Source organism: Schistocerca cancellata, chromosome 1 (genome assembly GCF_023864275.1).
Source record: "Schistocerca cancellata isolate TAMUIC-IGC-003103 chromosome 1, iqSchCanc2.1, whole genome shotgun sequence".
Classification (NCBI taxonomy): Eukaryota; Metazoa; Arthropoda; class Insecta; order Orthoptera; family Acrididae; genus Schistocerca; species Schistocerca cancellata.
This window is the reverse complement of record NC_064626.1, coordinates 877,435,172-877,461,137: the sequence shown is the minus strand read 5'-3', so window position 1 is coordinate 877,461,137 and position 25,966 is coordinate 877,435,172. Positions and strand designations below refer to the sequence as shown.

The window sequence follows — 25,966 nt, the reverse complement described above, 5'->3', positions numbered from 1 at the left end:
TGTGGTTAGATTTTTGTGTGTGGGTGATTAAACAGGAGGTTTTTTCAACAGCTGAATTAAGATAGAAGTAAAGTATGCAAAATGGTGGAGACACGTGCTACTATTACCATGGAAGCAGTTGCTGTTTCAGCTCAGTGAGTGCATGGGTTAATAAAGGAACTGGAGCATGAGGGGCAGAGAAATTTCTTAAGTTAGAAGCTGGAAAAGCGAGTCAGGTTCAGCTGCAATTGGAGTCAGATGAAAAATAAATCTGGATTGCGTGTGCCTTCTGTTTCATATGAACAGGCAGTGGTCACATTAATTAATCCCTTCTTGGGCAAGGTAATGGCAAACATGACAATTTTTATTAAGGATGTTAGGGATGCAGAGGAAGCACATAGGTGGTCAGATGATACAATCCTGCATGTTGTTAATATGTGGTCGGCAGAGGATGGCAAAACATATGTTGTATACCATGAGACCTTGAATGAAGCACAAACATTTCGGGAATGGGCCGCTGGACTGTGCCAGTAGTGTCATGCAAGTGCTATGAGTCCATGGAAGCATTCTTGGATAGAATCTGTAAACAGAATGCAGATACGTATGTACAGACCCAGAATGCAGAAGCTAATAGGGTGTTATTGCAAGAGGAGGAAATACAGCTGTGGGCATTTTTGTGTGTGGTATGTCCGCAGAGCTGCACAAATAGAAAAAGCAGAGGACCTAGTGTAAGCTCTTGGATCTCAACACATATAGAGGAGGTGGATATTACAACAAAGCAACAATGGATCATCAGGTGCTGACTTATGAAATCAGGTATTATAGACATACTATGCATGTAGCAGAGGGGGCCACAAGGATTCTGATTGTTGAAGTAGGAAATGTGGAAAACAATGGCGAGGGAAGCAGCTGTAAAACACGAACAGGAGTGTTGTGGCCATCAAAAGACAGTCCCGGACAGACCGCATTGCTGCACAAGTTAGTACACAGATGGAACGCTGCTTAGTGGGCAAGGCAAGTGGCAGGAAACAGAGGCTTTTGGTAGACACAGGGGCAGCCAGACTCTGCTCTCTGGGTGATGTTGTCCAACAGACAGCACATTGCCATCTGGAAGGGTGGAGCCAGGATGCGATCTCGTGGCCTGCTGTGTCCAACAGAGTCCTCTATCACCAACTAAGCCACTCTCGGTGGACAAATGGAGCTGTTGAGACTCTACTGCAATGATGGTTACTGGCTGTTATCCTTTGGCACTCTACACAGTGACCAATATTAGTGCTTGAGGGCACAGCCAGCCACACGCTAAGAGGATAGGTACAGGGTTTCTGGCTCAGCCATGACACCCAGGCAAGGATGAGAACTGTTCAATCATGGAGACAGAGTGCCTGGGTGCCACAGCAGCATATTCTGGTGCTGGTGATTGTGCTGACACAAACCACACTGCCATTATCTGGACCAGCAGAGGCACTGGGTATTTTTCGGTGCCTGGGTGGTCATAACACAGCTATTAAAATCAATTCCAATTACAATGCACAGGAAGCTCAAAAAGTATGCGGTACAACTGATTCTCTGGCATAGTTTAAGCGTAGCCATCCATCTGTGTGGATAGGTCGTTCATTGTAATTTGCCCTTAAGACTGCTGTGCAGCAGTTGCAGTACAGATGCTAGGCAATAGGGCTGCTTTCATGTGTGTCCCTACCCTGAAATGATGTGAAACGTCACTGGTAGGGCTGGATAGGAGGTGGTGGGTAGATGTATGGTAAGGTCTTGTACTGGGATTTCCATATGGATAGGAATCATGCAACAGAGAACTGGGAGCAAGACTATTGCAGATTGACAAAGACATTATGAATGTGGTTGGTAAAATCATTAGTGATGGACAAGAAGGAGAAGGATAATGGAGTTGATATTCTTCACTTTAGGACATAATGAGAGGTACTTGTAACCCTGATGGAGAAAATTCAGTTGTTTCATCTCTATGTGCTATTGCGTGGATGACTTCTTTATGGCCCATCAGTAGATTTATGAAAAATATTGTGTATGTTTGTTGTTTGTGTATGGGAGGAGTGTGGAGGGGGGGGGGGGGGGGCGGATGATGACCATACAGACAGGAACTCTCCATCAACATATTCTTTGTTTCCACCCCTAATCCCTCCCTGCCTCCTCCAGCCCATATCTCCATTGGTTTCTGTCCTCCAACTGCCGATACCCCTCCTTAGCTACTACTTTTATCCTCCACTCTGACTCACTCTTATCTTCCATTTCTCTTTCTCATACTCTGAATCTTCCAGTACTGTATTCTTTCTCTGCTAGTGGTTTCCTCCCTTGACTTCTTGCACAGGTGCAAACCATCTCCACTATGTAGTCCTGTCAGCTCCACAGCGGCACAATCCCTTATCTCTTACCTGAAAATAATACTTGTCCCAGTCAGTGACTGTATTTGTTTGAACTTTGATGTTTGTGCTTGTCAGCACTCTTAATGAGGACATTGAAAACTCAGCTAGTAATATTCATTTCCTACATGTAAGTGTGCTGCTGAATGTTGAACACCTCTTCTTTGCAGCAAGTAGTGATCTAAGCACATACTGTAGATCTATCTTTACACTGTGTGCTGAATTTTCCACCAACTGATGTTTTATTTAATGCTTGCCCAGTCTCTGTTTCAAATTAGACCTGTTAAACTGCTCTGGAAGCTTTCTGTTGCCAATTATTCATAGAAGAATGTAAGCAAGCAAACAACAAATCCTGTAAGCTTTTCCATGGATGTATGGTTGTGCATGATTTAGAAAGATAACAGAAAAGCATCACTTTATTTCTCTCTGCTTCAACAAACTTAGAATTTCAATAGAGAGATTGCACATAGTTTTCTCTATTGAGTACCCTTTGCAAACACAAAATTTTGTACCAGAGTGGTTCTGTAACATCCACATGGATTATGCATCCCTGTAAGTTCTCACTCTGATAGCAAACGGAGGCATTGTTCTTTGGTACAAAATTCCTTACACTCTGATTAAATACTCTACGACTACAATAATTTTTAGACTGTCCACATCTTTTATATGAAGTGTATGATCTGCTTTTACCAGTCAATGCCAATTCTGAAAATTTGTGGTAGGCTCCTTTAAGCTGAAAGAAAGACTAACACTGTCAACTATGGTAATCAGATAGGTACTGTTTCAGTTACATGTAACAGTTTCAATAATGAATTGGGCAAATATCGTGTCTTTCAAAATGGATATCAGGATTTTAAGGCTTTGAACCATTTATTACATTCCACTCAAAATTACAAAAAATACATCAAATGACAGGGGAACTCAAATAGTTTTGTTTGTACAGTTGTGCGCATGCACAAACACCGATTCCTTTGTCCTCCATTAGAAAGCACTAGTAGCAAAGAGGCCTTTGTCCTCCATTAGAAAGCACTAGTAGCAAAGAGGGCAATTAGTGAACAGAAAGCTTTTTCTGTTTTAGTTTTCAAGGACTGAATCTGTTGTTACAGTGCAATGTGCGTTCCATATTTAGTTCCATTATAACCTTCCAAGTGACAATAACATCAACGGATGGTTTCAACAGTTTAAGACACCTGCTATCTTTGTAAAGGAAAGAGTACAGGATGCCCAGTAGTGTCCCAAGAAATCGGCTTGGAAGGCTAGTTGTGAATTAGCAATTCCAGTGACGTCTGTATGGAAATTTTTAAGGAGATTCTTACAATTACATACTTATTGTTTGCAGCTGTTACATTGTAACAAGTACTAAGGCCTACGGACTATTGTTTGAGTGCCAACTTTTCAGACAAAATGTCACTACATGACTATGACGAAGATTTTCCGGATTGTATTATCTTTAACGATGAATCGACATTTCACCTAAATTGAAAACACATGATGTGTGCATCTGGGGATAAGCAAATCCCCAAGAGATGATTCAGTTGCAATGAGACTCCACTAAATTTAATGTTTTCTTGCCATATCCCAGTGCAATATTTATGAGCCTTTCTTTTTCGGTGAAGCAACTGTAATTGGTGTTTCTTATCTTGATGTATTAAAACTAAGGCTCTTTCCTGAAATGAAAGAAGTCAGCTCAAGCAACTTTATTTGGCAGGAAGATGGCGTGCCGTGTCATCGTCATAAATCAGAATGTGGTTGGGCAAACAATAGTGTACCTGACCACTCAATTGCCCACAAGGAGTTGGATGGCAGAACTTGTTTCGCATGGCCCCCCAAGTTCATTAGATCTGACACCGAGCGAATTTTACCTACGGGGATTCATAAAGGATTATGTGTATGTGCCTCTACTACTAAGTGGTCTACCCAACTTAAGAAACAGGACTTAAGCAGTTATTACAACAATTACTCCTGACATACTGAACAATGTTTGCGAACAACTTGCCTATCAACTCGATGTGTGCCATGTGAGGAATGGTGTTCACACTGAACACTTATATGAAAAGCTGTTTGAGGTGCTCTTTCATTTGAAGTATTATTTACAATTGTAAGATGAATGTAATACATGCTACAAAGCCATAAAAGCCTGATATTCATTTTGAAACATGAGATAAGTTTTCTGTTTTTGTGTTAAGATACGAGCCATACCAATTATAGAGTGTTGCTGATTTAATTTATATGCAGTGACATGTTCTACAAGCTATTTCATGCAAAGCTGATTCATACATTGAAAGAGTAACACTATTTTCTCAACAATTTTGCAACAAAAAGTGTTACTGACACATGTTACTATCAAAATAATGTCTCGATTATGAATTCCTTTCTACAAAGAGCACAGAGCCCAAATAGGGTATTTCAGCTCAGTGAAAGGCTTATGAGACTTGAAATTTTAGTCACCACAACAATTTTTCCTTCAAATACTAACGCAATAAACATAAGAAGATGCTTATAAGGATCATTTTGATGCTAACTTGTTGATATACACTGCTGTTTATGTATATCAAAAATGTCTCACCTGGCACTGATTCAATGAGGTAATTTTTACAGTTTCCACATATACTCAAGATACTCTCGACCTCATTCTTTCGGAGCTTCAATATCTTTCTCAAATTTGTTTCACTTTGTTCTTGTTGCTCTGCAAACTACCTTCCTGCATTTCACCTTCTTCACTTGTGATGCTTCCTATGAACTTCTTTCATTAAAAACAAAAAAGCTACAGTGAAACCCCACTTTTACACTTTTAAGAGACCTTTAAAAAAAAAAAGTGGTGTAAAATGCAGGAAAAAGTAAATGTGGGAAATAAAGTTTTAAGCCATAATCTTATATATAGGATACCCCTTTGCATTTTCGCACTTTACGTATGATATATGTACATAACAGGCATCAAAAGACTTGTCAGGGACTCGTTTATTATTTAATAAAGTTTATTATCTAATAAAAAGATGTAACTGGAACTGATAACTGTCTGGAAAGTAGGAACATATGTCATAATCAATGTTTTTGAAAGCCTGCATCTGTCATTTGTTATTTAAATAATGAAATACTGCACTAGTTATGTATTTTTTCATGTTTAGCATGATGTGTTTCGAGTATTTTTTCTCGTTGTCAAGTGCAAATATGTGCTATTCTGCGTCTCTTGCACTGTAATCTCTTTTTAAGTTTATCAGGTACTGTTCCTTCTCAGTTGTGTGGAGAACCAAACACATGCAAACCATCACTCATATTGTTTGCTAGTTTAACATCACAAAAAACTACATATGTAAATACTGCACTCAACAACGAGAATAAATTCTCAAAACATCTTTTGCTCAACATGAAAAAAGTACGTAATCATGCTGTGTTTAAACTAAAAACATTTGAGAAATGCAAAGTGAATGACAGTGTCAACTAGCGCTACAAGTGGCCAAACATTGAAACACGCTAAATATGGTTAGACAAAGGTGTCGCGACGATCGCAACAACCATGAAACTGCATTTGCGAAGTAGAGACAGTTCGGAAATAGGTGTGATTCGTCATGAATCTTTATTTGAATGAACCTAGCTACTCCCATCAGCCAAGTAGAGCTTGACAGCAGCGGGAAATACAGCATGAGTTGTTCCCACTTTTATACATCAAATTCGCTGAGTGCCCTGGCGTCAAGAAACCACGTAATATTTGTACACACTACTGAATGGTCATCTTTTCCTCCAGAAATATTTTTTTTGTAATGCGTAAATTGCAGGAAAATTATCAGTATGTTGATGCAAAATAGCATTGTGGACATTGGAAATTTGATGGGAACGATAAAAAATGTCGTAAACAGTGGGAAAATGTTAATTCCGGGAACGTAAAAGCGGGGTTATATTGTAGTCTCACTTTCAACATGGAAAAGATTTTGTTATGGCCTTTAAAGCCACTGCCATCCTCGCTTCGTCCATCAACTCTGCTCCACTGTCACAAATTTCCTTATTCCTAAGACTAAATACACTTCTTTAAAACGTCCACAAGGCAGCAAACTATCGTCACAGCTTGCAAAAAGCTGAACCATATGTTCCATTAATGCTCTCATTGCCCATTTTCTACCCCTAAAATGATGAATCTTCCTCAAAGTCCCTTCTGCGATCTCTCAAAACGGTACTCCGCTACACATGCAACCCACACAACAGTAATTTTCATATGAAATTACACAGTTTCAGAGCCTTTACTGGTCTCATACAGACTTGATTGTATGTATATATACTGAAATGGTGTACAAAAATTTGTACCAAGGCTGGGAATCGAACCTGGGTCTCCTGCTAACGAGGCAGATGTGTTAGCCTCTAAGCCACTTCGGCACAGCATTTCACACAACTGCACAGATTACCCTGGCACACCTCTCCCCTCAATCCAAATTTTCAGTGCCTTAAGTGGGAATTTAAAGCAGACTAGGATGTCAGTTAGAATCTGGATCGAGAAGGGAGACATATCAGGGTAATGTGTGCAGTTTTGTGAACCGCTGTGCCAAGGTGGCTTGGTGGCTAATGCACCTGTCTAGTAAGCAGGAGACCTGAGTTTGATTCCCGGCTTTGATTCAAATTTTCACTCGCCACTTCAGTCTACATACATAAAAATTAAATTTCATCTTTATGTCATTGCTGTTCACAACTACTCCTGTGCATCATGTCCCTTAAAAGACCCGGTGCATGACATGTCCCAGTTATGTCACCAACCTCATTCATCCAATGCATCAACTTTGCTGAAATTAAAGCACCCCTTCTATCCTTCAAACCAAGTTTCTCTGAACTGCACTTGTGGGAACTGACCTTTTTACAAGGCATATAGTTCTGTAATCATCCTGGTCTTATTCTCTGCTGGTCTCTATTTTCTACCTTAATCTGTCTGTTGATCCCATACCCACACACCTTCCTAGTTTTGTATGTTTCCCTTCTCTCTCTCTCTCTCTCTCTCTCATTCTCTTTGTGTGTGTGTGTGTGTGTGTGTGTGTGTGTGAGAGAGAGAGAGAGAGAGAGAGAGAGAGAGAGTGTGCTGGAAAGAAGTAGGGGAGATTCTTTCCAAAAGCAGTCTACAAAGTTAGATACCAGAAAAAAAAGAAACATGCATATATAAAATGTGGTAAGTATAAAAATTTCATGCAAGCAAAATAACTCCTTGAGACATAATAGTTTTACCGGTGGAATACCATACTGTGCTCAGTGACCCCAAATTCTGATGCAGTGGTAACCTACACTAAAAGTAAAGTAATGTTTCTTATTTTCTTAAAAAAAAAGTATTTATAATGCTATACCCAGTTGGATATATACAACACAAGAGCCATGTCCTGCGTTTCCAAGTGATCAAAAATAAACTCCACAAGATTATCATGTTGTTCACGAAGAACGGATCAATGATAACCTGATGTAGCGAAAGTCCCAGGGACTATAGGATCCCTGTGAACACATTGCCACTTGTATAAGATAATATTATATGCCAACACTGCATCAGATGGAGCCAGAAAGTGCTTTGTACCATTAATTTTTAGGGTAAATTTGGCTCATCATTACTTTCCCTTCCAATATTTTGGTGGAGAATCTTCCAGACTTTCTCAAGGGAAGCTGGTGATCGACTTTTGGGTGTGAAAATGTGTATCTTCATTTTAAGAGACAAAACTTCATGACTCAAGCTCTACAGGGGATTACAAAGCCCGAAGATCACAAACGAAATAGTTGGCACAACAGACACTTGTCTGTCAAATATAAAATGTAGGAAGCAGGAATATAAAATAACAATGCAGTCGTTCAGGAACCTGCAAATCCACAATGATAAGTCTTGTCGTTCACTGTTGAAAATTGTGGCAGATAGCAGAATATCAAGTGGCAAAGTCTCAGAATAGAAACTACTGTGATAGTGAAATGTGTCATGCCAGCATTTCATCTACTGTCTACATGGAAGTTCCACCTCAAAAGGTGTCACATTTTATTTTCTTATCAGTCACTAGGCAGCTTCCTCAGGTTTCTAAAATGGCTCTGATAAAATGAATAATGGTAAGGATTTTGATGTCAGAGCTGATTCATACATATTCTAATTTCTCTCTCTTCTCAGCGATCACAGGCCCTGTGCTGCATCAACGATCTGCTTCCATCGCCTTCTATCTCTTGCAGCCTCTCTCCAACCTATGGCAATTCCTAATGCTGCAATGTCCTTTTCTATGTCATCTTTCCACCTTGTACGGGATCAGCCCAATGGTCTTGTTGCCCGGACAGATCTTTCAAATGCTTTCTTGGTGATTCTGTTGTTTTCCATTCTAGCCACATGTCCAGCCCATTACAGTCTCCTAATTTTTAATTTCTTGATGATAGTGGGTTGCTTCATTAACTGATAAATTTCATTTTTTTTTTTTTTTTTTTTTGAATTCTCCATACACCATTCTCCAACACAGGTCCCCTGATTTTTCTCATTACTTTTCTTTCGAAAACATTCAGTTTTCCTCTTTCATTCTCTGTAAGCATCCAGCTTTCTCAACCATACAGTACTATGATAGTGTTGTATATCTTCATCTTTGTGGTGATTGACAAAGCTTTACTTTTGAGTGGGTTGCTTAGTGAGTACAGACATCCTGACCCTGAGGCTATTCTTTCATTGATATCCATTGTTACGATATTTTTACTGTTGAAACATGATCCAAGATATTTAAACTGGAGAACTTTTATGAATTTAGAATGCTGGTCAATTTCAAAGTAAGGATTTGGGTTTATGACTCGACCTATTTTCATATATTCGGTTTTCTCTTGGTTAATCAAAAGCCCCATTTTACTGGCACTGTGCCTGAGAGATCTGCACATGTCTTTCAGTTCTTCTTCAGTTTCACTCAGCAACACTATATCATCTACATCTGCATCTACATCCATACTCCACAAGCCACCTGACGGTGTGTGGCGGAGGGTACCCTGAGTACCTCTATTGGCTCTCCCTTCTATTCCAGTCTCGTATTGTTCGTGGAAAAAATGATTGTTGGTATGCTTCTGTGTGGGCTCTAATCTCTCTGATTTTATCCTCATGGTCTCTTCGCGAGATATATGTAGGAGGGAGCAATATACTGCTTGACTCTTCGGTGAAGGTATGTTCTCGAAACTTTAACAAAAGCCCGTACCGAGCTACTGAGCGTCTCTCCTGCAGAGTCTTCAACTGGAGTTTATCTATCATCTCCGTAACGCTTTCGCGATTACTAAATGATCCTGTAACAAAGCGCGCTGCTCTCCGTTGGATCTTCTCTATCTCTTCTATCAACCCTATCCGGTACGGATCCCACACTGCTGAGCAGTATTAAAGCAGTGGGCGAACAAGCGTACTGTAACTCACTTCCTTTGTTTTCGGATTGCATTTCCTTAGGATTCTTTCAATGAATCTCAGTCTGGCATCTGCTTTACCGACGATCAACTTTATATGATCATTCCATTTTAAATCACTCCTAATGCGTACTACCAGATAATTTATAGAATTAACTGCTTCCAGTTGCTGACCTGCTATTTTGTAGCTAAATGATAAGGGATCTATCTTTCTATGTATTCGCAGCACATTACACTTGTCTACAGGTACATTGAGATTAAATTGCCATTCCCTGCACCACGCGTCAATTCGCTGCAGATCCTCCTGTATTTCAGTACATTTTTCCATTGTTACAACCTCTCGATACACCACAGCATCATCTGCCAAAAGCCTCAGTGAACTTCCGATGTCATCCACAAGGTCATTTACATATATTGTGAATAGCAACGGTCCTATGAAACTCCCCTGCGGCACACCTGAAATCACTCTCACTTCGGAAGACTTCTCTCCATTGAGAATGACATAATGCGTTCTGTTATCTAGGAACTCTTCAATCCAATCACACAATTGGTCTGATAGTCCATATGCTCTTACTTTGTTCATTAAACGACTGTGGGGAACTGTATCGAACACCTTGCTGAAGTCAAGAAACACGGCATCTACCTGTGAACCCATGTCTATGGCCCTCTGAGTCTCGTGGATGAATAGCGCGAGCTGGGTTTCACACGACCGTCTTTTTCGAAACCCATGCTGATTCCTACAGAGTAGATTTCTAGTCTCCAGAAAAGTCATTATACTCGAACATAATACGTGTTCCAAAATTCTACAACTTATCGACGTTAGAGATCTGTTCCTCACATCTGTTCGACGTCCCTTCTTGAAAACGGGCATGACCTGTGCCCTTTTCCAATCCTTTGGAACACCATGCTCTTCTAGAGACCTACGGTACACCGCTGCAAGAAGGGGGGCAAGTTCCTTCGTGTACTCTGTGTAAAATTGAACTGGTATCCCATCAGGTCCAGCGGCCTTTCCTCTTTTGAGCGATTTTAATTGTTTCTCTATCCCTCTGTCGTCTATTTCTATATCTACCATTTTGTCATCTGTACAACAATCTAGAGAAGGAACTACAGTGCAGTCTTCCTCTGTGAAACAGCTTTGGAAAAAGACATTTAGTATTTCGGCCTTTAATCTGTCATCCTCTGTTTCAGTACCATTTTGGTCACAGAGTGTCTGGACATTTTGTTTTGATCCACCTACTGCTTTGACATAAGACCAAAATTTCTTAGGATTTTCTGCCAAGTCAGTACATAGAACTTTACTTTCGAATTCATTGAATGCCTCTCGCATAGCCCTCCTCACACTACATTTCGCTTCGCGTAAATTTTGTTTGTCTGCGAGGCTTTGGCTATGTTTATGTTTGCTGTGAAGTTCCCTTTGCTTCCACAGCAGTTTTCTAACTCGGTTGTTGTACCACAGTGGCTCTTTTCCATCTCTTACGATCTTGCTTGGTACATACTCATCTAACGCATATTGTAAGATGGCTTTGAACTTTCTCCACTGATCCTCAACACTATCTGTACTTGAGACAAAACTTTTGTGTTGAGCCGTCAGGTACTCTGTAATCTGCTTTTTGTCACTTTTGCTAAACAGAAAAATCTTCCTACCTTTTTTAATATTTCTATTTATGGCTGAAGTCATCGATGCCGTAACCGCTTTATGATCACTGATTCCCTGTTCTGCGTTAACTGTTTCAAATAGTTCGGGTCTGTTTGTCACCAGAAGGTCTAATATGTTATCGCCACGAGTCGGTTCTCTGTTTAACTGCTCAAGGTAGTTTTAAGAAAAAGCACTTTAAAAAATGTCACTGGATTCTTTGTCCCTGCCACCCGTTATGAACGTTTGAGCCTCCCAGTCTATATCTGGTAAATTAAAATCTCCACCCAGAACTATAACATGGTGAGGAAATCTACTCGAAATATTTGCCAAATTATCCTTCAGGGGCTCAGCCACAACAGCTGCTGAGCCAGGGAGCCTATAGAGACATCCAATTACCATGTCTGAGCCTGCTTTAACTGTGACCTTCACCCAAATCATTTCACATTTCGGATCTCCGTCAATTTCCTTCGATACTATTGCACTTCTAATCACTATAAACACACCTCCCCCTTCACTGTCCAGCCTGTCTCTGCGGTATACACTCCAATCTGAGTTTAGGATTTCATTACTGTTTACGTCTGGTTTCAGCCGACTTTCTGTCCCTAGTACTATATGGGCATTGTGACTGTTTATTAATGAGAGCAGTTCTGAGACTTTTCTATAACGCTCCTGCAGTTTACTATTAGCACATTAATATTGTTATTCCCTGTTGCATTTTGCCTACTCCTACCTTTCCGCGTCTCAGGAGGAGTCTTGTTGGGCCTAGGGAGGGAATTCTCTAACCTAAAAAACCCCCATGTGCACTCCACACGTACTCCGCTACCCTTGTAGCCGCTTCCGGCGTGTAGTGCACGCCTGACCTATTCAGGGGGACCCTACATTTCTCCACCCGATAGCGGAGGTCGAGAAATTTGCGCCCCAGATCTCCGCAGAATCGTCTGAGCCTCTGGTTTAAGCCTTCTACTCGGCTCCAAACCAGAGGACCGCGATCGGTTCTGGGAACGATACTACAAATAGTTAGCTCTGATTCCACCCCGCGAGTGAGACTTTCCGCCTTCACCAATTCCGCCAACAGCCTGTACGAACTGAGGATGACCTCTGAACCCAGACGGCAGGAGTCATTGGTGCCGACATGAGCAACAATTTGCAGTCGGGTGCACCCAGTGCTCTGTATCGCCGCCGGCAGAACCTCTTCCACATCTCGGATGAGACCCCCCGGCAAGCAGACAGAGTGAACACTGGCCTTCTTCCCCGACCTTTCCGCTATCTCCCTAAGGGACTCCATCACCCGCCTAACTTTGGAGCTCCCAATAACTACTGCATAAGCCAGGAGTTATACTTCACTGTGTTCGAATCTGAGACCATTGTATAGATGTACATTACTCTCTCGAACCACTTTCTACAATGCAAGGTTGAAGAGGACACATGAAAGAGCGTCTCCCTGTCCTAAGCCTGTTTTAATTGGAAAGGTGGGGGATATGGATCCTCTGAACTTCACTGCTACCTGGGAGCCATCCATGCACGGTTGTATCATCCTAATGATTTTACTGGGTATATTAAATTCTCATAATGTGTTGTAGAGGCGACGTCTGTGGATGCTGTCGTAGGCTTGCTGAAAGTCAATGAAGAGGCAGTGGATGTTTTTGTTAAATTCCCAGTATTTCTCAAAGATCTGTCATATAGTAAACAAATTATCAGTTGTGGAATGGTTTGTTCGAAATCCATGAATAATGTTTTCTGCATAAGGTTTAAGTTTTTCCAGAATGATCATTGAGAGGATTTTGTATGTTATGTTCAGCAAACTGATTCCCCTGTAATTTCCACATTCCATTCTGTTTCCTTTCTTGTGTATTGGACAAATTATTGCCGTTTTCCAATCTTCCGGCAGTGTTTCAGCTTTCCAGATCATTGTGATAAGGTTATAAATTTCTTTGTGTAATTTGCTTCTGACCTCTTTTAACATCTCTGCTGATATCTGGTCCTCACCTGCTGCCTTGTTGTTTTTGAGCTTTTGAATGGTGTGGATCACTTCCTGTTCTGTCATTCTGCATTCGCCATTATTAATGCTATCACTCTCAGACATTGTGTAATTGAAGGTTATGTGTGGATTGGTGCAATTTAACATTTCTGAGAAATTCTCTTTCCATCTTTCTAGGATATCTTCCAGCTGTGTTAGCATATTTTGCTTTTTATTTTAATTTCCTAAGTTAAAAACAGAACTTAAATAAATAATTTAAAAAATCTGCCTGTGAAAGAATTGTCAGTTGCAGAACTTTGTGACTTGTTTTGTGGTGGAGTCTTTATGGACACAGTCTGATTTTTATTGGATTACATCATCAGCATAATTCCAAGCAAATGGGAAAGGATGAGCTGCTATGACAAAATGCAAGTTGTACATCTCTTAGGTGATGGAATCTAATTTTCTACAAGTGTATCAATTTTTTTTCTTTTACACTAGTGCTGCAGTTACTTTACTGCAACCTTGTTGGAAGTGGCCAGCAGGCTTTATGAAATGTACCACTTTTGGAAATTCAGATATAATTTCAAGCCTATGACATCTTTTGAACGTTGATTCTGCAGTCAAGTTCTAAACTTGTCAACCTCCATCCACATGAAACCACCTGCTCACCAAAAGGTGTACTACGTGTCCTTGAAGGCTTACACTACATTGCCTGGCATTTTGTCATGTATAATCAATTTGAAAGATGCAACATTTGACTCTTAAGCAGTGTGGGTATTCAGTTTCTCAGGCAGCTCTATGTTTATTTGTACTCGATATGAACACTGTCTCCTTGATACATAAGTTTTATCTGTTACTGTGCTGCTATAACAACTATGACATCTAGATGACACAAACGAGCCCGCCCCCCCCCCCCCCCCCCCGAAGTATAGCTCGAATTACAATAGGAATTAGTCACCAATTTTCTTTGGTAGTGTTTGGTAAGGAAGAGGAGGTTATGATGGCCAGATGCATGCCAGAAAAACAATGGAATATTCTATCTGCCGGGAAAATTTCAAAAATACTGTTTGTGATGTGCAAATATATGCATTTACTCACCTCACCTATGTATTATTTTACAACAGAGATGTAATTAATGTAAGATAAAAATCACCCACAATTTCTATTACTTTATCATTTTCATTTACACAATAATACTTTGGACTGTTAGTAAAAAGTTATCAAAATTTGTATTATACAGGGTGATTCAAAAAGAATACCACAACTTTAGGAATTTAAAACTCTGCAACGACAAAAGGCAGAGCTAAGCACTATCTGTCGGCGAATTAAGGGAGCTATAAAGTTTCATTTAGTTGTACATTTGTTCGCTTGAGGCGCTGTTGACTAGGCGTCAGCGTCAGTTGATGCTAAGATGGCGACCGCTCAACAGAAAACTTTTTGTGTTATTGAGTACGGCAGAAGTGAATTGACGACAGTTGTTCAGCGTGCATTTCGAACGAAGTATGGTGTTAAACCTCCTGATAGGTGGTGTATTAAACGTTGGTATAAACAGTTTACAGAGAATGGGTGTTTGTGCAAAGGGAAAAGTTCTGGACGGCCGAGAACGAGTGATGAAAATGTAGCACGCATCCAGCAAGCATTTGTTTGCAGCCCAGGAAAATCGACTCGCAGAGCTAGCAGAGAGCTGCAAATTCCACAATCAACTGTATGGAGAGTCCTACGAAAAAGGTTAGTTATGAAACCTGAACGTCAACTACCCGAGGCGATGGATCGGCCGCCAGGCAGCCCGTGACAGAGCACTTCATCACTGGCCTCCAAGAAGCCCTGATCTTACCCCCTGCGATTTTTTCTTATGGGGGTATGTTAAGGATATGGTGTTTCGGCCACCTCTCCCAGCCACCATTGATGATTTGAAACGAGAAATAACAGCAGCTATCCAAACTGTTACGCCTGATATGCTACAGAGAGTGTGGAACGAGTTGGAGTATCGGGTTAATATCGCTCGAGTGTCTGGAGGGGGCCATATTGAACGTCTCTGAACTTGTTTTTGAGTGAAAAAAAAAACCTTTTTAAATACTCTTTGTAATGACGTATAACAGAAGGTTATATTATGTTTCTTTCATTAAATACACATTTTTAAAGTTGTGGTATTCTTTTTGAATCACCCTGTATAGTACACAAATGGGCGGAAGTATAGTGAAACACTAAGTGTGTTTTACCACAGTTTTCAATAGCTAATACACCAAGTAGCTTCTTATCATTGTTGATGGTCACTACTCTATCATCACATATACACTGATGAGCCAAGACATTATAACCACCTGCTTAATAGCTTGTTTGGCCACCTTTGGAATGAAATACATACTGATTCTGCATATTAGGGATCCGACAATTTGTTGGTAGGTTTGTGGAGGTATGTGGTTTTAGATGTTTACACACAGGTCATGTTGGTTGGTTGTTTGTTTGGGGAAGGAGACCAGACAGCGTGGTCATCGGTCTCATCGGATTAGGGAAGGAAGTCGGCCGTGCCCTTTCAGAGGAACCATCCCGGCATTTGCCTGGAGTGAGCACAGGTCATGTAATTCATATAAATAATAAAGGGCCACTGATTTGCATACCCAGTGATGGTGCCCAATAGCGACCCCGATGGGTTCCATATGATTTACATCAGGTGAATTTGGTCACCGAAACATGACCAGCAACCTACGGTAGCAAAAGTGTGACTCACACAAAAAGCCATCCCATTTCCACAGATCGATGATCAATTCCCGATGTTCTGTGTCCGCTGCAATCACAACTGATGATGATGATGGGTCAACATGTGAACACATAGGGGTGGTTCACTGCAGAGCTCCAGGTTCAACAATATGCAATGAACGGTGTGCTATGAAACACTTTTGCGTGCACCAGCACTGAGTTCTTTCAGTAGAGTTGCACAGGTCATCATCCATCCATCCTACTTCACAGAGCAAACATGCCTCCAAACACCACATTCTGTGAAGAGTCGTGGATGCCCACCCATTTAGCACCTAGTGGTAGTTTCCTGCCTCTTTCCATAGACCCTCATGAACGTAGCACATGCAACATTCGACCAGTTTCACCATTTTTGAGATACTCATTCACAGGCTCTATGTGATGATAATCTGATCTTTGTCAAAGTCATTTAACTAAATAGATTTCGCCATCTGCAGCCCACATTCTCACTGAGGTGATCCCCTGCCTGAATCTGCTCCACTTACATACTTTTGTTTACCGCGTAATGTGCCTGCAACGCCACTGGGTGTCGTCCAAGGTTGTGGTGGGTAGTGGCCATAATGTTTTGGCTTATCAGTGTACATGAGGCTGAAATTTCTCAATGATTAACATGAAGAGCATTTCATGCCACTTAAACATGCATCAATGTATGACAGGTTAATGAAGTGTTTATTAAAGATGATTCAGACAAGGAACAAGCATAAGATACTATTAAAATAACTACACATTAAATGATGATGAGAAAATGTAGATGTTTTAAGTTGCTACTGTTCCGAATGACCATGTGGGGGAGCAGACATAACATTAAAAGACTGTCATGTGAATGGAGACAGTTTGGAATTTCAGTATGAAGATCTCATCTTCATCCTACTCAAACAAAGCCTTCAAATGTCAAGAATAACAGCAAACCCTCAAATACTGATGACAGGTCCTGGAGTAACATCTTTGTTATATCATGCTGGCTCTAAGGTGACAAGGGAAGGCAAGTCAACAGAAAAGGGGACCACTGGAGTCTTCAGCTTATGACCACATACCACTTTTTATCAAGCAGTTGTAGAAGTGCTTGTTTCAATACCTGACTTTTAATAATTAACATTGTTTTTAATAGTCAGTGGAGGGCTAAGAGATAAACTAAAATGAGAAACGAGCGAATATAATAGTGTATTTGTCAGGCTTGCTCCAGTCGTATAAGGTGGTTTTTGGGAGGGTGCAGAGGGGGGGGGGGGGGGGTTGCAGTCCTTGCTTTAAAAGGTTCTTGTATCTTACCCTCCAATCTGCAGCTGTTTTCCTCTATTCAGATGCACGACTGAAAAACTACAAAGCAATCTCATGGCACATACCTTTCCTCTCTGTTGTACATCTCTTGCAGTCTGTTGCACTGAGAATAAATCAAGTAGTTTCTTTGTTTTTTTTTTAGTTTTCTTACCCTTGTGAGCAATGGTAGCAATAATGAATTAAATTGCAGGAGTTACAAAAAGTACCACATCTTACTAGACGTGTGTCCTATCACAGTTCAGTGCCCAAAACAAAAAGAATGAAATGATAGAACTTACCACTGAGTGCAACTGCTGAGATTGACGCCAGTAAGAGCCTGACACGTACGGATGGCTGTACGAATGAGAACTGCAGGGTCCTTGTCAGGATTGGGACCATCGAGTGATGGGCTCCATGGACCACCTACTGCCATAGTTTCATTCTTCCCACGAAGTCCAACAAGGAAATTGATGAGCCGTGTTGGGTGTACAAAATCACGCCCATCATCTGAGTCCTTGTCTTTTTCTTCTGCAAGTTGACAGCATTTGCGGTACACCTCTTCCATCAATGGCATACTCATTAACATCACCTGCACAAGATAATGTTTATTAATTTTAGGCATGAAGTGGGTCGTGGAAGAGGTTTTATTATATGAGACTAGAATTATGTAGAAACATCTGGGGAAGTCTATAGTGCTGAAAAAGCTCTTGACATATGATGGATTTCAAAAGAAGAGAAAAATACGAAGAGAAAAAAAAGTCATAATGATTATCATTATTTTGCTATCCACTTTTACAATGATTTCCTTCAATCCTTTATGTTACTTTCTCTTTTCTGTTCCTTCCTATTTAGTTTTTGTAACTGCTATTTCCCCGCCCATCTGTATCCCCTTTTATTAGTATATTCTTCCCTTTCACTGTACACCTAACTGCAGCATCTTTCCCTCATTTGGTTTCTTTGTCCCTTTCTGTTACAGCTCCCATTTTCTGGTTGGTTGCTTGCTTGGTTAGTCTTTCTCGATTTTACTCTGGTTGTCTCAAAATAATGAATAACACCTCTTTAGTTTACAGTAGGAGATATGATAACACACCACCTACCAATTATTTTATTAGTCAAGAGATAGAAGGAAGCTCACAAGCAGCTGGCTATCCTCACGTTCTGTTTGCTGTTTACATCTGTAATTTCCAGTATTGTAATATTTATTATTAATTATGGTGATGCAGAATTCATCTGGTCATGATTCTAAGCATAACAGACGTTATCCACTATTGGTTCTTCTTCCTGACATTTCACCCATGATGTTTCAAGCCAAGTACGCTAGCAATACACTGGAAACAAGAAATGCTACCAAACAATGGCAAATATACCTGTGAATGATCCACCATGGCAATTCCACAACAAAAAAGGGGGAGGGGGCTGTGAAAGCCTAACTAATTACATTAAGTATAGTAAAGTTAAGTGAGCACAGTAAATCATTGTTAAACACCTATAGCTCCTGCTTTCTCACAAATATAATATTGCCAGTAAGTTATGGTGCAAATTCAAGTATATAGACAGCATCAAGACCACTTTTCTTTAGTTTTCATGTTCACTGGAGGCACACAACAGAAAATTCTTTCCGTTTGCAGATAATTGGGCCACGGAATAGCATTTCATTTTTGTAAAACATATGAGTTGTTCATTTTCTGCTCAACAGGTCAACTGTCAAGACTTGCGTATGATAAAATACTTTAAAAAGGAATACTGTAAGTGCAATACACAAGATCACTTTTCTTGATGGGTAATCTGGAAAGACTGATTCTATAAAGCAACACTAGTAGTTGACACTAGATATAAACTAACATGACATACATTATTGCACACGAACAGATGGAAGGATCTACTATTGTTTTATTACACCATAGGCAGTCAATCACTGAACACAACCACAACTATTAAATATCTGAAGGTATGTGTACAGACTGAATTACAGGAGGACAACAAAGAGAAGACTGATGCCAATCTGAAAGGGACTGAAAGAATGTTAAGGATATGTAATTTGCTCGCACAGGTAGTAACTTACAAAACCATATTCTGACATTCTCTACTCCTGGGCTCCTCCCTGGTTGACTTAACAGAGAAAAGAAAGGCAGCATATTTTGGAACAGGTTCATTTAGTAAGCATAATAGCATCACATGGGTGAGCAAGCTACTCCAGCAGCAGATGATACAAGACAGTCGTTGCATATCACAGAGATGCCTACTGATACAAATTTTGAAAGTATGTTTTCCAAAAGGAGTCAAACCAACATATTATTTACTCCAAAGCTTGCAAAATGAACATGGCAGTAATATGACAGAAATCTGAACTCATGCAGGAGCTTAACAAACATGGTCTCCCCAGAAATAATCCACAACTGGAACATCAGAGGGAGGAAATTATAGCAGTACACAAAGTACCTGCCTTCATGCTTCATTAGACGGCTTGTCGAGTATAGATATAGATTGTGAACAAACAGGCCAAGAAAACAGTAAAGATAAGAGGAGAGGATTTTGACCTTTGGAGGAAATTTGTGGCATTGACATCCATGTAAATAGTTGAACTCACAGTCTTGCTTGCAGTTTAATTTATTCGAACAGATAACCACTTTCGGCTTGAATTTTAAGCATCATATAAATTGTTAATTAGTTCAGTTAACAGTTTTACCTTATCTACATCATTGTTTTTATAAGATGTAATGATGGCTACAAAGATGAAACTGGTTATCTTTTCAAATAAATTAAATGAGACCAAAACTGTGAAGTTTTACGTTTAAAACAGTTAAGATTCTGGATACAATAGAGGACACCTTAATTATGCAGTGTTAAGCTCTGCTGCTACAACAAAGTTACTAAACATACTTTTCTGAAATTCCTTCACCAGCTTAATAAGTCACAGCTGCAAAGTACTAACGCGAATTCTTTACAGACAAATGAAAAAACTGATAGAAGCTGACCTCGGGGAAGATCAGTTTGGATTCCGTAGAAATGTTGGAACACGTGAGGCAATACTGACCCTACGACTTATCTTAGAAGAAAGATTAAAGAAAGGCAAACCTACGTTTCTAGCATTTGTAGACTTAGAGAAAGCTTCCCCCAAGAACCATGGACCTTGCCGTTGGTGGGAAGGCTTGCGTGCCTCAGCGATACAGACAGCAGCCGTACTGTAGGTGCAACCACAACGGAGGGGTATCTGTTGAGAGGCCAGACAAACGTGTGGTTCCTGAAGAGGGGCAGCAGCCTTTTCAGTAGTTGCAGGGGCAACAGTCTGGATGATTGACTGATCTGGCCTTGTAACACTAACCAAAACGGCCTTGCTGTGCTGGTATTGCGAACAGCTGAAAGCAAGGGGAAACTACAGCCGTAATTTTTCCCGAGGGCATGCAGCTTTACTGTATGGTTAAATGATGATGGCGTCCTCTAGGGTAAAATATTCCGGAGGTAAATTAGTCCCCCATTCGGATCTCCAGGCGGGGACTACTCAGGAGGACGTCGTTATCAGGAGAAAGAAAACTAGCGTTCTACGGATCGGAGCGTGGAATGTCAGATCCCTTAATCGAGCAGGTAGGTTAGAAAATTTAAAAAGGGAAATGGATAGGTTAAAGTTAGATATAGTAGGAATTAGTGAAGTTCGCTGGCAGGAAGAACAAGACTTGTGGTCAGGCGAATACAGGGTTATAAATACAAAATCAAATAGGGGTAATGCAGGAGTAGGTTTAATAATGAATAAAACAATTGGAGTGTGGGTAAGCTACTACAAACAGCATAGTGAACGCATTATTGTGGCCAAGATAGACACGAAGCCCACGCCTACTACAGTAGTACAAGTTTATATGCCAACTAGCTCTGCAGATGAAGAAGAAATTTAAGAAATGTATGATGAAATAAAAGAAATTATTCAGATAGTGAAGGGAGATGAAAATATAATAGTCATGGGTGACTGGAATTCGGTAGTAGGAAAAGGGAGAGAAGGAAACGTAGTAGATGAATATGGATTGGGGCTAAGAAATGAAAGAGGAAGCCGCCTGGTAGAATTTTGCACAGAGCACAACTTAATCATAGCTAACACTTGGTTCAAGAACCTTAAAGGAAGGTTGTGTACATGGAAGAAGCCTGGAGATACTGACAGGTTTCAGATAGATTATATAATGGTGATACAGAGATTTAAGAACCAGGTTTTCCATTGTAAGGCATTTCCAGGGGCAGATGTGGACTCTGACCACAATCTATTGGTTATGAACTGTAGATTAAAGCTGAAGAAACTGCAAAAAGGTGGGAATTTAAGGAGATGGGACCTGGATAAACTGACTAAACCAGAGGTTGTACAGAGTTTCAGGGACAGCATAAGGGAACAATTGACAGGAATGGGGGAAAGAAATACAGTAGAAGAAGAATGGGTAGCTTTGAGGGATGAAGTAGTGAAGGCAGCAGAGGATCAAGTAGGTAAAAAGATGAGGGCTAGTAGAAATACTTGGGTAACAGAAGAAATATTGAATTTAATTGATAAAAGGAGAAAATATAAAAATGCAGTAAATGAAGCAGGCAAAAAGGAATAGAAACGTCTCAAAAATGAGATCGACAGGAAGTGCAAAATGGCTAAGCAGGGATGGCCAGAGGACAAATGTAAGGATGTAGAGGCTTATCTCACTAGGTGCAAGATAGATACTGCCTACAGGAAAATTAGAGAGACCTTTGGAGAAAAGAGAACCACTTGTATGAATATCAAGAGCTCAGATGGAAACCCAGTTCTAAGCAAAGAAGGGAAAGCAAAAAGGTGGGAGTATATAGAGGGTCTATACAAGGGCAATGTACTTGAGGACAATATTATGGAAATCGAAGAGGATGTAGATGAAGATGAAATGGGAGATATGATACTGCGTCAAGAGTTTGACAGAGCACTGAAAGACCTGAGTCGAAACAAGGCCCCGGGAGTAGACAACATTCCATTAGAACTACTGACGGCCTTGGGAGACCCAGTCCTGACAAAACTCTACCATCTGGTGAGCAAGATGTATGAGACAGGCGAAATACCCGTAGGCTTCAAGAAGAATATAATAATTGCAATCCCAAAGAAAGCAGGTGCTGATTGATGTGAAAATTACCGAACAATCAGTTTAATAAGTCACGAATGCAAAATACAGAAGCGAATTCTTTACAGACGAATGGAAAAACTGGTAGAAACCAACCTCGGGGAAGATCAGTTTGGATTCCGTAGAAATATTGGAACACATGAGGCAATACTGACCCTACGACTTATCTTAGAAGTTAGATTAAGGAAAGGCAAACCTACATTTCTAGCATTTGTAGACTTAGAGAAAGCTTTTGACAATGTTGACTGGAATACTCTCTTTCAAATTCTGAAGGTGGCAGGGGTAAAATACAGGGAGCGAAAGGCACTTTACAATTTGTACAGAAACCAGATGGCAGTTATAAGAGTCGAGGGTCACGAAAGGGAAGCAGTGGTTGGGAAGGGAGTGAGGCAGGGTTGTAGCCTATCCCCGATGTTATTCAATCTGTATATTGAGCAAGCAGTAAAGGAAACAAAAGAAAAATTCGGAGTAGGTATTAAAATCCATGGAGAAGAAATAAAAACTTTGAGGTTCGCCGATGACATTGTAATTCTGTCAGAGACAGCAAAGGACTTGGAAGAGCAGTTGAACAGAATGGATAGAGTCTTGAAAGGAGGGGATAAGATGAACATCAACAAAAGCAAAACAAGGATAATGGAATGTAGTCAAATTAAGTCGGGTGATGCTGAGGGAATTAGATTACGAAATGACAGGCTTAAAGTAGTAAAGGAGTTTTGCTATTTGGGGAGCAAAATAACTGATGATGGTCGAAATAGAGAGGATATAAAATGTACACTGGCAATGGCAAAGAAAGCGTTTCTGAAGAAGAAAAAGTTGTTAACATCGAGTATAGATTTAAGCGTCAGGAAGTCGTTTCTGAAAGTATTTGTATGGAGTGTAGCCATGTATGGAAGTGAAACGTGGACGATAAATAGTTTAGACAAGAAGAGAATAGAAGCTTTCGAAATGTGGTGCTACAGAAGAATGCTGAAGATTAGATGGGTAGATCACATAACTAATGAGGAGGTATTGAATAGAATTGGGGAGAAGAGGAGCTTGTGGCACAACTTGACTAGAAGAAGGGATCGGTTGGTAGAACATGTTCTGAGGCATCAAGGGATCACCAATTTAGTATTGGAGGGCAGCATGGAGGGTAAAAATCGCAGAGGGAGGCCAAGAGATGAATACACTAAGCAGATTCCGAAGGATGTAGGCTGCAGTAGGTACTGGGAGATGAAGAAGCTTGCACAGGGTAGAGTAGCATGGAGAGCTGCATCAAACCAGTCTCAGGACTGAAGACCACAACAACAGAAGTAGATTCGCCTGAAATAGCAAAGCAACTCATATCACTTAATAAAAGCAATTCTTCTGGTCCAGATTGTATACCAAATAGATTCCTTCACGTGTATGCTGGTATCACAGGCTCTGTATTTAACAATATATACAACTGCTTGCTTGGTTAAAGATCCTTATGCACACACTGAAAAGTTACACAGGTCACATCAGCAATCAAGAAAGGAAATAAGGGTAATCTGCTAAATTACAGACCCATATCACTGATGTCAATTTGCAGTACAATTTGGTATATATACTGTGTGAGAACATAATGGATCAACTCAAAGGTGATGATCTACTTACACACTGTCAGCACGGCTTCAGAAAATATCTTTTTTGTGCAACATAACTAGCTTTTTATTCAAATCAAGTAATGAATTTAGGAGAAATCTGAGCAAACCTCTTAGATTGTTTGCAGATGATGATGTTTTTCCGTTTAGTACAGTCATCAGAAGATCAAATCCAATTGCAAAATTATTTTCTCAGGATATCTGTATGGTGTGAAAAGTGGCAAGTGATTCTAAATAATGAAAAGTGTGAGCCCATTCACACGCATATTAAAAGGAATTCATTAAATTTAAGTCACACGATACACCACACAAATATAAAGACTGTCAATTCAACTAAATAACAATTACGAATAACTTAAACTGGAAAAATTATACAGATAATATTGTGGGGAAGGTGAACCAAAGATTTAGTTTTATTGGCAGAACACTTAGAAGATGCAAAAAATTCCACTTAAGAGACTGCCTACATGACACTTGTCTGCCCTCCGCTAGAGTACTGCTGTGCAGTATGGGATCCCTACCAGATAGGATTGTCGGAGGACATCAAAGAAGTTCAAAGAAGGGAAGCTCATTTTGATTATCATGAAGTAGGGAAGAGATTGCCATGGATGATACACAAGTTAGGTGGCAATCTTTAAAACAAAGGCTTATTCACTGTGGAAAGATCTTTCCATGAAATTTCAGTTTCCAACTTTCTCCTCTGAATGCAGATGTATTTTGTGATAATCATCTACACAGGGGAAAAAATGATCATCATAATAAAACGAGAGAAATTAGAACTCACACAGAATGTTTTAAATGTTTTTTTTCTGTGCATTGTTTGAGAGTAGAACAGTCAAGAAATACTGTAAAAGTTTTGATGAACCCTCTGCCAGGCACATTATTAATCAGCTGCTTTAGAAAACATGCTGCTGAATTGGGGTGTAGAAAAATATCCGCTACCAGTCACAATAAAAGGTGATTTATTCGTCACACGACCGGTTTCCTGCTTGCGCCCATCTTCAGGTGTTTATACATCCATATAGCTTCGTAAAACTGAAATATGGACGTGAAAATGACCATAAGTATGTAACTAAGCGGTAAAACTATCACCACAGCATAACTGTAACAATGGTGCTTCGTCTTTATTGATCTCCAAAAGTACAAACATGTACATGAATGTATAAACACCTGAAGATGGGCGCAAGCCCGAAACCGGTCGTGTGACAAATAAATAACCTTTTATTGTGACTGGTAGCGGATAATTTTCTACAGCCCATAAAGAACAGTCACGGAGTTCGTCAGCATCCACTAGGGATAAAATTCATTATATGCTGCTGAATGTAAAATCTGAAGCCCGTATGAGGTGGCCAATTACATTAACACAAAATTTCCACATGAGGGGGAAAAATGGTGTAATAAAGTGAACATGTTCCTGTTATTTCCTTGGCTTCATTAACTTTAAACTACTCTTTACACAACTGATCACAATTATTCTGAACTCTTTTTTCCAATATGAGTGAATGTGAAAGACAATTTCTGAAGTGACTATTTTCTTATTAGATAGTCTAAATTCCACCCATGAAGACACTTAAGTGAACTAAAAGCTTGTGAAAACAAATTCCTTAGCGTTGTTCTACAAAATAAGATGAGAGAGAAGTTCAGGAATTTGCACATAAAGAAATACATAAAATTCGGGTATCTGCACATAAGGAAATACATGCAAGTGGAAATGATCATGGAGGGAAGGCTGAGTACAGTGAGATGGGGATGGGTTTAATCATATGCAATGACTGCAGCCAAACCAAATTCCCTGTCAGTACTTGGAAAGGAACATGGCAGGATGAAGGCCAGTTGGATATCCTACCAAGAGACAGCTGGACCAAATTAAAGAAGACCTCAAGAGAAAATGAGAGATGTGGGATGATGTGATGTGGGAGTACATCTAC

At 40.1% G+C, this 25,966-nt stretch overlaps 1 protein-coding gene across 3 annotated transcripts in view; it reads right to left on the bottom strand.

Annotated features, from left to right (window-relative positions):
- Window positions 1-25,966, bottom strand: part of LOC126190282 (cell division cycle and apoptosis regulator protein 1-like) — a 253,430-nt gene that overhangs the window by 120,861 nt on the left and 106,603 nt on the right. For all 3 annotated transcript variants that reach the window (XM_049931010.1, XM_049931011.1, XM_049931009.1), the window contains exon 10: window positions 17,626-17,915. In XM_049931010.1, coding sequence (XP_049786967.1) covers window positions 17,626-17,915 — 290 coding nt within the window. The remainder of the gene's footprint in view (window positions 1-17,625; window positions 17,916-25,966) is intronic.